General features: G+C 44.3%; 1 protein-coding gene across 4 annotated transcripts in view; it reads left to right on the top strand.

Annotated features, from left to right (window-relative positions):
* Window positions 1-11,550, top strand: part of CCDC25 (coiled-coil domain containing 25) — an 88,661-nt gene extending 77,111 nt beyond the window's left edge. For all 4 annotated transcript variants that reach the window (XM_067039966.1, XM_067039968.1, XM_067039970.1 and 1 more), the window contains one exon: window positions 9,315-11,550. In XM_067039966.1, the coding sequence (XP_066896067.1) occupies window positions 9,315-9,476 (162 nt within the window). In that variant the 3' untranslated portion in view covers window positions 9,477-11,550. The remainder of the gene's footprint in view (window positions 1-9,314) is intronic.
* Window positions 11,551-13,442: the final 1,892 nt, after the last annotated feature.

The raw sequence follows: 13,442 nt of genomic DNA, 5'->3' as shown, positions 1-13,442 counted from the left end.
CCATATGGCTTTTACCATTTATTACCATATGTCAGCCCCTTATGCCTTTTACCATTTATTTCTATGTCCCACTTTACTGAAATTTACAGGATCACCAATTCCTTGTTGAATACAAGTAATGACAGCAGTAGCATCTCTCGTTCTGGATCCTAAAGAGAATGCACCCTCTCGCCCTCTCCCCACCACCTTCTCTCTCCTCTCTCTTTCTCTCCCACTTCCCCGCAAAAGGGTATTTGGTTCATGAATGTTCAGGAGGAGTGCAGGGTGTGGGAGGAGAGACTGCTTTGAGGGCAGGGAGTGTGACTCTGTTCAGGGATTATGACGTTGTGGCCAGGCTCTGAGTCTCTGCTGTCTTATGGTGGCTCCTTTCCTAGGCAGGGTCTTCTCTCAGTGTTAGGCAAACGCCCAGCCGCTCCAGGTGTTTCAGTCTTCTGACCTCGCTACCCCATACAGAGGAAGTGTGTCTTTTCTCATATTTCCAGCACAAGGCTGGGCGCTGGGGCTCTTTGGTGAATGAGTCCCGCCTGGGTAACCCGTCCATTCCGGCAGAGGGTGTGGCCAGAGCAGCGGTGTTCTCACTGGTCACCCCTGAGCCACCGGTCCACTCTGGGGGGACGTGGGTGGTGAGGTCAACACTATTTGAGCCGCATGAAGTGGTTAAAGATGTTTATGCAAAGGAAAATACGGGTGTTGTTACCCGAAGAAGAGACAGTGATTGCTGGGGAAACTAACACAGCAGCTATGGCTGTAGGCAGCAGGGGTGCTGAGCTAGCAGGACTGAAGCCGACAGAGACCAGCAGGAAGGGAATTCTGGGAGAAAGAAATGGTACAAGAATCAGCCGTGGACATGGGCTGGAGACAGTTTATGTAGCAGCCTGGGCCCCCGGGAGGTCCCATGATGGCCAAGGAGGAGACGGGCCTCTTGCCCTCTGTTTTCTTTTCACAGTAACAGTTTCCATCATCATCATCATTATTTGTCTTTTAAGTTATGATTATCGAAGATTTCTTATTACTCAGCCATAAAAAAGAAGGAAATAATGCCATTTGCAGCAACATGGATGGACCTAGAGATTATCATACTAGGTAAGTCAGACAGAAGAAGCCAAATATCATATGATATCACTTATATGTGGAATCTAAAAAAAACGATACAAATGAACTTATTTACAAAACACAAATAGACTCACAGACATAGAAAACAAACTTATGGTTATCAAGGAGTTTGGATAAATGAGGAGTTTGGGATTAAAATATACACACTACTGTATATAAAATAGAGAACCAACAAGGACCTACTGTTTAGCACAGGGAACTCTGCTCAATGTCTTGTAATAACCTACAATGGAAAAGAATCTAAAAAAGATTCTATATATCACTGAATCACTTTGCTGTACACCTGAAACTAACAGAACATTGGAAATCAGTTTTTCAAGAAAATTCTTTTAAAAATTAAAGAAAAGAGAAAATTTCCAACATACACAACTGTAAAGTGACTGGATAAAGAACCCCATGTCCCCATCATCCAGTTTTACAATTATCAATGTTTTGCCATTTGTGTTGGATTTGTCATATCCCATGGAATACTTTAAAGCAAATCCCAGACATCAAATCATTTCCCCTCTAACATCTCAGGTGTGTATCTCTAACATATAGAGGCTTTCAAAAAAACCATAATCACAATACGTTATCACACTTAATTTCTTCAATGGTCTAATCATAAATCTGTGTTCAAGTTTCTTAAGATTTTCTCAAAAATGTCTTTAGGGACTTCCCTGGTGGTGCAGTGGTTAAACTGCGAGCTCCCAATGCAGGGGGCCTGGGTTTGATCCCGGGTCAGGGAACTAGATCCCACATGCATGCCGCAACTAAGAGTTCGCATGCCACAACTAAGCAGCCCGCCTGCCACAAATAAGACCTGGTGCAACCAAATTAAATAATAAAATCGTTAAAAAAATGTCTTTATAAGTTGGTAAGTTTGAATTAAAGTCCAAAGTTCACACGTTGCATTTGGTTGATATGTCTCTTGAGTTTCTCTCTTCAATACACTTTGACTTGAAGATGAATTTTAAGTCTCTTTTAATCTATAACATTCCCTCTTCTCTTTGCTTTTCCCATGCTATTTATTTGCTAAAGACACTGAGTCATTCTGGGTTTGACTGACATTCTTGTCCGACAACTCAAGCTCATGCAGATGGTATTAACATGTTTCTTTGGAGCTATTGTATGTAAACTGGAAGACAGATCTAGAGGCTGGATTACAATCAGGGTCAATTTTCTTTTCTTTCTTTCTTTCTTTCTTCCTTCCTTCCTTCCTTCCTTTCTTTCTTCCTTTCTTTCTTTTTTTTTTGGCAAGTTTACTTACTAGGTGGAACTGTACTTTCTATTGCCTCATATCAGGAGGTATGTAATGTCTGGTTCTCTTAAAGGAAATAATTTCTCTTTTTAAAATTTTTATTGGAGTAAAGTTAATTTACAATGTTATGTTAGTTTCAGATGTACAGCAAAATGAATCAATTGTACATATACTAAAGGGAATAATTTCAATTCACCTCAATGAAAGATTTTGCTGTGGACTTTTTGGGTAGATAATATATTTCAAGTTTAAAAGTTCCCTTTTATTCCTAGCTGGAAAAGACTTCTTAAGAGTCATGAATGGATGCTTCATTTACTAAATGCTTTTTCTGCATCTGTTTATGTATTTTCTTTTCTGGTTTTGGTAACAAGATTTTCTCTCACAGGATAAGTTGGGGATGCTCCCTATTTTCTTCTGTTCTCTGGAAGAGTTTGTGTTGGATTAGAATTGCTGTTCTTTGAACGTTTTCATAGAATTTGCCTTCAAGTCTTTCTGCATGGGCCTGGTGTTTTCCTTGTGGGGGTATTTTTAACCACTGGTTTAATTTCTTTAATGGTTTCTAAATATTCAGGTTTTAGACTTCTTGAGTCAGTTTTGGTGAGTTGCACTTTCCTATGAATTTGTTTGTTCCATCTAAGTTTTCAAATTTATTGGCATCAAATGTTCACATTATTTCCTCTTAATGTCAACTTTTTCACTCCTAATGTTCTTTATTTATGCCTTCTTTCATTTTTTTTGATCAATATTGCCTAAAGTTTATCAGTTTTATTAGGCTTTTAAAAGAACCAACTTCTGGCTTTTTTGATCCTCTCTATTCAAAATGTTCTTTTTCCCATTTCATTAATTTTTGCCCTTTATTATTTCCTTCTTCTATTTTCTTTATATGTGTTCCTGTTCACTTCCTCAAACATTTTAAGTTGGACACTTACCTCATGAATTTTAGCCTTTCTTTTTTTCTAATTAATATGAGTGTTTAAGGTTATTAATTTTCTCTCAAAGTATGCCTCAGCTACACTGCTCAACTTCTGAGACTTAGTCTTTTCATTATACGATAATTTAAAAATATTTTTTATATCTATTTCAGCCTAATTTTATTATAATTGCTTTTTTTTTTTTTTTTTTTTTTTGCGATACGCGGGCCTCTCACTGTTGTGGCCTCTCCCGTTGCAGAGCACAGGCTCCGGACGCGCAGGCTCAGCGGCCATGGCTCACGGGCCCAGCCGCTCCGCGGCACGTGGGATCTTCCCGGACCGGGGCACGAACCCGTGTCCCCTGCATCGGCAGACGGATTCTCAACCACTGCGCCACCAGGGAAGCCCTATAATTGCTTTTTTGACTCAAGTTTTGGGAAGTGAATTTCTACTTTATGATTTTTAAAAAATTGAGTGTTAGTTTATATTCAGTGAAATGCTCAGATCACGTGTATAGTTTGTTGAGTTTTACCAAATGCATAACTGTAGAATCACACATGTATCAATAGGTAGACCATTTCCACGACAGCAGATAGTTGCATTATGCTCTTTCCATCAACCCCTATTCTTCTTCTGCACAGTCTAAGGCAGCAACTGTTCTGATCCTGAGCATCACAGAGTCACTTTGCCTCTTCTAAAATTTACTATAAATGGAATCATACTGTATGTATTCGTTTGTGTCTAGCTTTTTTCTCCAATATAGCGGTTTTCAGTGTTGTTGCTTATATCTTTTGTTTTCCTCTTTCTTCCTCCTCTTCTTCATCCTCCTCCCACTCCTTCTCCCCCTCCCTCTTTTGAGTAGCTCATATTCCATTGCACGAAAATACCACAATTTATTTATCCAGTCCCCTGTTGATGGATAGTTGGGCTGCTTCCAGTTTTCAGCGATTATGATGAAAGTGGCTGTGAATGTTTTTGTGGAATATGTTTTTATTTCTCTTGGGTAAATACCTAGGAGTGGAGGTGCTGAGTCATAGGGTGAGTGCTTGTTTGCCTTTACAAGAAACTGCCAAAGAGTTTCCCAAAGACGTTCTGCCATGTTCACACTCCCACCAGGAACATCCTTACTAACACTGGACATTTTAAGTCTTGTTTTTTTTTTTTTTAAGTCTTTTTAATTTTAATTATTTTAGTGAGTAAGCTGTGGTATCCTAGTTATTTTTTAAAATCAATTTTACTGATGTATGATTTACATACAATAAAATGCATACATTTTAAATATATAATTTGGTGGCTTTTGACAAGTGTCTACAACTGTATCACCACCAACCCTAATCAAGATATAGAACATTTCCATCACCTCACAAAATTGCCTCATGCTCCTTCACAGCAAATTACTCCCTCCTTCTGCCCCAGGTAACCGTTAAACTTATTCCTACCACTTTTGATTTGTTTTGCCTATTCTAGAATTTCATATAAATGGACTCATACATGAGATACTTTTTTTTTTTTGGTATGGCTTCTTTCACTCAGCATAATTATTTTCTTTTTTATTGCTGAGTGGCATTCCATTGTATGGATATACCACAACTTGTTTATCCAGTCTCCTGAGGGTGGATATTTGATTTGTTTTTACTTTTTGGCTATTATGAATAAATCTTCTATGAATATTCTTTTACAAATTTTTTTGAATATATGTTTTTATTTTTCTTGGATAAATTCCTAGGAGTGGAATGGCTGAACCATATAACAGGTGTATGCTTAAATTTTTAAGAAACTACCAACCTGTTTTCCAAAGAGGTTATATCATTTTACATTTCCAGCAGTGGTGTAATTGAGTTTCAGTTGCTTCTCATCCTAACACTTGGCATGGTCTGTCTTTTTTTAAAAAAATAAATTTATTTATTCATTTATTTATTCTTGGCTGTGATGGGTCTTTGTTGCTGCATGCGGGCTTTCTCTAGTCGCGTCGAGCAGGGGCTACTCTTCGTTGTGGTGTGCAGACTTTTCATTGTGGTGGCTTCTCTTGTTGCAGAGCATGGGCTCTAGGCACCCAGGCTTCAGTGGTTGAGGCACACAGGCTCAGTAGTTGTGGCTCGCGGGCTCTAGAGCGCAGGCTCAGTAGTTGTGGCGTATGGGCTTAGTTGCTCAGTAGCATGTGGGATCTTCCCAGACCAGAGCTCAAACCCATGTCCCCTGCATTGGCAGGCGGATTCTTAACCACTGCGCCACCAGGGATGTCCTGGTCTGTCTTTTTAATTTTAGCTATTCTAACAGGTGTGTAGTGGTATCTCATGGTGGTTTTAATTTGTCTTTTCCTAATCACTAATGATGTTGATCATCTTTTCATGTGCTAGTATCTTTTGTGAAGTGTCTGTTCAAGCATTTCACCTATTTTTATGGGTTGTTTATCTTCTTGTTACTGAGTTGCAAGAGATATTTATATATTCTATTTATAAATTATTTGTCAAATATTTTCTCCCAATGTGTGACAGGCCTTATCATTTACTTAACTGGCTCTCTTAATGTGCAGATTTTAATTTTATGAAATCTACTTTATTATATTTTTCTTTTATGGTTAATGCTATTCTTGTTTCAGCTGAGACATCTTTGCCACTCCAGGATCATGAAGGTATTTTTCTGCATTTTATTCAGAAGCTCTATAATTTTAGTTTATAAGTTTAGGTCTTGATCCATCTTGAATTGACTTTTGTGTATAGTATGAAGTAGGGGTCAAGATATATATTTTTTCCTGTTTAGATATTTAATTGTTCCAGTACCATTTTTAAAGAATCTTTCTTTTTCTCATTGATTTCTTTTGATGCCTTTGTGAAAAAAATATCAGTTGACCATTTAGTATTGAACTTTTTTCTGACTCTGCTCTTGTTCCATTTGTCTATCTTTGTGCCAATACCATACTGTCTTGATTACTATATCTTAATATTAACCACTGAAATCAGGCAATGTTAAGTCCTCCAAATTCGTTTTTTCCAATAATTTTTTTTGTTTTCTCTTTTGCTATTCTATGTCATTTATATTTCCATGTATCTTTTAGCATCAGCTTCTCCATTTCTACAAAAAAACATGCAGGAACTTTGTTTGGGACTGCACGGACTATATATCAGTTTGGGGAGAACACATGATATTGAGACTTCCAATCCATGAACATGTGTATCTCTCCATTTATTCTGGTCTTTTTTTTTTTTTTTTTTTTTTGTGGTACACGGGCCTCTCACTGTTGTGGCCTCTCCCGTTGCGGAGCACAGGCTCCGGACGCGCAGGCGCAGCAGCCATGGCTCACGGGCCCAGCCGCTCCACGGCACGTGGGACCTTCCCGGACCGGGGCACGAACCCGTGTCCGCTGCATTGGCAGGCAGACTCTCAACCACTGCGCCACCAGGGAAGCCCTATTCTGGTCTTTCAAAATTTCTCTGAGCAGCATTTTATAATTGTATATGTAGAGATTTTATACAAATTTTGTTAAATTTACTCCCAAGTATTTTATGTTCTTTGATTTAAAAAGCTTTCTTCTTTTTTAATATAGTCGTTTAAAGCTCTATACTTCCTTCTAAGCACTGTTTTATCTACATCCAACAAATGTTGGTATGTCGTGCTTACAATATCAGTTTAGAATGAATATTCAACTGTTGCTGGGTGCAGTATTCTCACATCATTAGATCAAATCGGTCGACAGTATTGTTCAAATTTCTATATCCTCATGGCTTTTCTGCTTACTTATTCTGTTTCAAATACTGAGAGAGGGGTGTTGTTTTTAGGCCTTGTTGCTGTCGGTCTAGAATTAGTTCAGAGTCAGCTCACAGACCTGCACAGATTCTTGCCCTGTATATTTCAGCCAACCACTCAGGGGAGCTCTGTGCAGATTTCTGGGGATCCGCCTCTGCACAGCTCCTCCCGCCCAGTACCCTGTCCGGTACCCAATTCCAGCTGCCTTGGCAGCCCTAAGCTCTGACCTCTATTCCTTCCAACCCGTGGGACCAATGATCTCTGAGTGAACGAACTCAGTGGGATGCCCACACTGCCTATTCAGTTTTTAAATGTTTCTATGTCCAGAAGAAGGTTGTTTTGTGAAGCTGAAGTAAGAACAAGGATGGATGATGGGGAGCAAGCAAGTTCCAAACGATAAACTTGTGGGTCAGGCTTGTTGGAGGCATTTAGAGGTCTGGGGAGTTCAGAAAAAGAAGCAACCATCGGGTTATAAATCTGGTTAAAATCATCAAGGGGAGATTCTTTCTTCCTTTCATATGGGGGAACTCTGCTTTGTCACACAGGACAATGTCAGAAGAAACAGAGTTGGCTTAGGGCAGTGGTGTTCAAATGTTTTGATCACGACCCCCATTAATAAAAAAAAATTGGGGGATGATTTCTTTGATCTCCTAATATATGTAAATTTATTTATGAATTCTTTTCTATGTTTCTATTATCGGTTAATGTCTCAAAGCAAAATTACACTTAGAATGATGTTGATCATGAAGGATAATAAATCTAAATCTATTTTCAAGTCATATTTTCGATCAGTCCACACTTTTTTGGCTGACTTCACATCAGATCTGATTATGTGAAAACAGAGTGTGACCTTGAGTGACTAAAACACAACAAGAAGATGTTTTAATATTTAAAAGTTTGTTCCTCCCCGCTGGAGGGTTTGGCTGGGCACCCGTTTTGGAGACCTGGGGTCTGGGGAGCTTAGCAGCCTGGCTAAAGGTCGGCATCTGGCTTCCTCGTGGAAGCCTCCAACTTTCACAGCAGGAAGCGCGCTCCTGTCTCCGAGTCCTGCACTGCTCTCACTAGTCCATCGCCATGTTTAGTGATGAGGCAGCCAGGATGGGGAAGCCTCGTAGCCCTGAGACTTGGGGCCTTGTCACAACTTGGTCCCTAGCTTGCTTTGGGACTTTGAGTAAGTCTGTTTCTGTGGATCTCGGTTTTCTCAGGCCCCATTGAATTCCCAATCCCGCCGTTTTGGAAGAAGTAGCTCTGAGACAGGCTGGGACCTGGGGCCCTTTGCTACAATGCTTACACCTGGACAAACATCTCTTTGAGCAACAAAATACAAAGAAGCTCCAAGGGACTAAAAATAACTGCTAAGGGACTAAAAATAACTGCCTGCATGTGCAGTTGGGGCAAATTCTGGACAAAAAGATACAAAAAGACGAAAAAAAACCCCAACTGCCACTTCTGAAGAGCAGGGAGCAAAAGCAGGGTACTGTGCATGCCCCCTGCATCCAGCACCACCTAAGGGGTGGGCAAAACACCCAACCCACCCCTCTGGCCTGACCCCTGAACACATCCCTACCCTCACCCCATATAAGGAACCAGCTCATGCCCCCGCATGGGGAGAAGGGGCCCCAGTAAACCCTTGCCTGAATTTCTTGTCTGGCCTCTTATCAATTTCCATTGACTGGGGAAGGCCAAGAACCCTGGTCGGCATTAGCTCGGCAGAGCCGTCTTCCTCTAATCCTGGGTTCAAATCCACATAATCTCTACGTGGCCTTGAGCAATTTACTGTTTTGAGCCTTGTTTTCTGACCTATAAAATAGAAATACATTTAGTTCATGAGGATTAAATGAGATACTATACACAAGCCGAAAAATAATATTTTCCTTTCTCTGTCTCTTGTGCCCGTGGTTCTCAAGTTTTACATGGGGCGTTGGAATTTCCTGGAGAATTCTCCCCCTCACTCCTCCTGTCCCACCCCATCTCTGTGGTCCTGAAGCAGTGGGTCTGGGGTGCAGGCCCGCAGTCTTGAATTTTTGCGGGTTCCTGGGTGGTTGCCCTGCTGAGGGCACTGCACCAGCCTTTGCACCTCTCCCATTACATCAAACACAGAGCCTTGCCCTTTGAAGCATTCAAAAGAAAACAAAAGGACTGGACGGGTGAACGCAAGGAAAACAAATCCCCGGGGAGGTTGCTCAGGGCGCCGCCAGCCTATGTGTCCGGGCTCGTCAGCCCGGCCCGCCCTACTGGAAAGTACGGCACGTCAGAATGTATTTGTCAGCTCTTCACTCTCCTCTCCTGTGGCTCTGTTTTGACAGGTGTGTCCAGGGCTGGCGTGGCAGGCGTTGCCAGCTCAGCCCTGGCTGGGGAAGAGGAGCAGGAGGAAGGCCTGGAGGTTCTGCCCAGCCCACTGTCCTGCCCCAGCTGGCAGGGCACCGCGGCTGCCGGGGAGGAAGGGTGGGCAGGTCGGGGGTCTTTAGAGGTGCTCAAGGACGTGCCCCAGGCCTGTGACCTCCAGGAAGCCCCTTGCTCTGCTTAGAAGAAGGCTCAGGAGCGCCTCAACATTTTGCACATCTGGTGGAGACGAAAACAACCCAACAGCAAAGTCCATGATCCTAAGCCACTGACTGCGTCCTGCTGCTGTCACCTCTCAGTCTGGATTCAGACTTTCCCGCCTTGGCCCTGGCAAATTCCAGGAAAGCAGCCAAGCAGGGCAGGAGGAAGAGCACCTGGTTAGAATTGTAGGACAGAGGGGTCAGGCACATCCGATGACTCCCAAACGGAGTGGAGACCAGGCCACTCTCTTTGTTTCCTGATGAAGAAAGTGAAGGTCAGAGAGGGCGGTGCTGGGCCGACTTTCCCCCAATAAATGGAGGACCCAGCAGGGAGCACGCACGACCCATCCCTATTCCGTGTCCACCGAGGGTCTCAATCGTGAAGCCCATCCGATCTCCCCACTGGATGTGGGTTGGATCCATTTCCCAAAGTTTATGCACAGAACAAGACACTGATTCAGGGCTTCCCTGGTGGCGCAGTGGTTGAGGGTCCGCCTGCCGATGCAGGGGACGCGGGTTCGTGCCCCGGTCCGGGAGGATCCCACGTGCCGCGGAGCGGCTGGGACCGTGAGCCGTGGCCGCTGAGCCTGTGCGTCCGGAGCCTGTGCTCCGCAACGGGAGAGGCCGCGGCGGTGAGAGACCCGTGCCGCAGAGGGAAAAAGGAGAAAAAGAAACAACAACAACAACAACAAAAAAAGATACTGATTCACAGAGTTTGCTGCAAACTTTACAATTCTGACTGCCGGCCCTGCTAACCCCTGTGATCAGCTCTTAGGATTTTCGGCAATACCTACAATGGTCCAGTTGCCCTGAAGGGCCGTGTTATTACCAGGAGTGTTTGATGACATGAGACAGAGAGAGGGGTTGCAGAGGCAGTAGTTTCTGGGGAACGTGCAGCGGTTGGTGCCCATCGGTCCTAACCAATAGCACATTGAAATTGTGGCAAGACCAGAGACATGAGAAATTGCTTTGCCCAGGAACCGAGACACCAGAGTTCTGGTTCCGGTTGGTCAACGAGCCCTTCAGCCCCTCTCAGCCTTTGGTTTCTTACCTGAAAAGTAAAGAGGTTGAGCCGGGTGAGTCACAGCTTGTTCCTGGCTCTAACCATGCAGGGAATGTGGGTGAGAGTGTGCAGGACCTGGAGTTCTGGCCACTCATCTGCAGAGGAAAGTGGTGAGTAATATTGCCATCCAGGAAGCCTGGGTCTGTAGGATAAACACCACCATGATGATGCCTGATGTTTACGGGATGGTAACCCTTGCCGGGCACCAGACACTGAATTGTGTCCCCAGAAAATCCATGTGTTGAGGCCCTAACCCTCAGTGTGACTGTATCTCAGGATAGGGTCTTATGAGGTAATGAAGGTTAAATGAGGTCATAAGGGTGGGGCCCTGATCTGATAGGACTGTGGCCTTCCAAGAAGAGGAAGAGAGCCTTCCCTCTGTCCCTCCCTCTCCCCTTCCCCCACACTTCCTCTCCCCCTACCATGTGAGGGCAGAGCCAGAAGGCAGCCATCTGTAAACCAGGAAGAGTTGGTGCCTTGATCTTGGACTTCCAGCCTCCAGAACTCTGAGAAAATAAGTTTCTCTTGTCTGAGCCAATCTGTGGTATTTTGTTATGGCGGCCTGGGCTGACTAAGACACTGGGAAACTGGCCAAGAGCATCATTTTACTTAATCCCCTCAGCAACCTCATTTGGTAGGTCCAGTTGTAACCCCTATTTTACAGGGGAGGAAACAGAAGGACAGAGAAGTTAAATCACCCAAGACTGAGGTTCAATAGAGAAACGTCTAAAAACTCATTATCGGACTTCTCTGGCGGTCCAGCGGTTAAGATGCTGCACTCCCAATGCAGGAGGCGTGGGTTCAATCCCTGGTCAGGGAAGATCCTGCATGCTGCACGGCATGGCCCCAAAAAATAGAAAAAAGAAAAGTGGAATTGTATAAATAAATAAATAAATAAATAAAGTGTCCCAGATTTGACCAGTGGGAACCCCTTTAGGCTGGCTCCTGTGTCCTTTAAAAACAAACAAACAAACAAAAAGACACAAAAACAACAACAAAAACTCACTATCTATGTGACTTTGGAAAGTTAATTAATCTCTTCAAGCCTCACTTTCCCCATCTGTATAGTGGGAATAATAATAATATATGTAGATACAATATAGAGAGAGATTATAGATTTATAGACATTATAGCTGCCTTACAAATTGTAGTGAGGATTAAATGGATAAACATATGAAAAGTGCTTAGAATGGCATTCTGTTGCATAGCAGCTCTCCCACTGGTGTTTGCTATTATTATTCCTATTGAGGTTATTCTCCTGTTCCTCTGTTGCCAAACACAGATTTTGTGGCCAGCTTTGCTCATGGTCACTCTTGCTCTTGTGCCTCTGATTTTTTACCATGTGACCCCTCTCCCTCCGCCTCTTCCCCTGTGGTTCCAGCCCACTGGATCAGGGTAGACCCCTGACCCACAGGGTAACGATCAGATTGCTCTCCTAGGGTTGGGAACTAGAGATTGTAGGACTGGGTCCTTTGGTGGTCAGCCGTCGCCCTGTTTGTTATGCTGGGCCTCGTGCAAACAGGAGATGCTGGTCAATAGAGGCGGACAAAGAGGAGCAGGAAGGGGAGGTCAGGGGTCACTGAGAGAAGAGAGATAGGAGACTGGTTGCTTCTCTGGAATGAAGACGGATGCTGGAGACGCAGGCAGCTTTCCACGTCTAGTCACCCTGAGATGGAGTTGCACTTCAAGTTTCCATAGCCTTGATTTTACCCGCTGCATCCTTGTCACGACTGCCCTCTCCTGATTTCCTTGCTAGAGCTTGCGAGGGCTTCTGTGACCAGGGAAACCAGAGGTGGTGGTGACTGCCTGGATGGACTCAAGCTGATCCCCCAAAACCACACGGTCAGGGATGTGTTGGTGGCCATTGTCTAGGACCCATGAGTTTTTCTGATGTTTTTTTTGCTTATGTTCTGAAATCGGCTCAGTTTTTCATCCTTGTAGCCTTGTCTCGCATTCTGGCCCCCAACTCATCCCTTGGAATTCATCCCAGACCTAACTTTTCTGGATTTGGACTCTGGGACGTTGGCTTGCTCCGACGTCCTGGGACGTCCTGGGTTTTCCTGCTCCCGTTTCCCTGGCCCTGCTCTCCGGCTACCTGCGTCCATGCTGGCCCCTCCCACCCAGGGGCACCCCTGCCAGGCCTGTCATCCACCCCACCCGGGACAATGAGTAGTGAGAGTTTCCTGGAGGTTTTCCTGGGGACCCAGACTGTGAAATGACACCACTGGATGGTCCTCACTGCCTCCCCCGAGGCCCATTACCTCTGTGCCATGACCCCTTGTTCTCCAGCCCCCAGCCTGCCCCGCACGAGGCGGAGAGGTATCTTTCACTACTACTCCCTCCCCTATGAGAGGCGAGCCCCCAGGGCAAGGCCGCTTCAGCCCTGTAACCCCGCAGTACCTAACTCACTGGCCAGCACATCTCAGTTGTTGACGGGGGCAGCTGGGGCAGGGGCCCTGAGCCACCATGGGGAGTAAGGAAGTGCTGGGTGCCTTGTGCCACGGTCCCCGGGGCCCCATCCCCATCCTTCCACCTCTCTGCTCGCTTCCTCTACCAAACACCCTATGAGGCTTAATTTCAAGTGCTGACTTGACCGGGCCATGGGATGCTCAGATGTTTGATTAAACATTATTTCTAGGTGTATCGGTGAAAGTGTTTCCGGAAGAGATGAGCATTCGAATTAGGTGAGCATTTGAATGGGTGCACTGAGTAGAGAAGATGGCCCTTCACTAAAGCAGATGGGCAGCCTTTCAGTCTGTTGAGGGCCTGAATAGGACAAAAAGGTGGAGGAAGGGAGAATTTTCTCTCTGCCTGACTGTGTGAGCTGG

The sequence above is a fragment of the Kogia breviceps genome, chromosome 8 (genome assembly GCF_026419965.1).
Source record: "Kogia breviceps isolate mKogBre1 chromosome 8, mKogBre1 haplotype 1, whole genome shotgun sequence".
Lineage (NCBI taxonomy): Eukaryota > Metazoa > Chordata > Mammalia > Artiodactyla > Physeteridae > Kogia > Kogia breviceps.
This window is presented reverse-complemented; position numbering and strand designations above follow the sequence as displayed.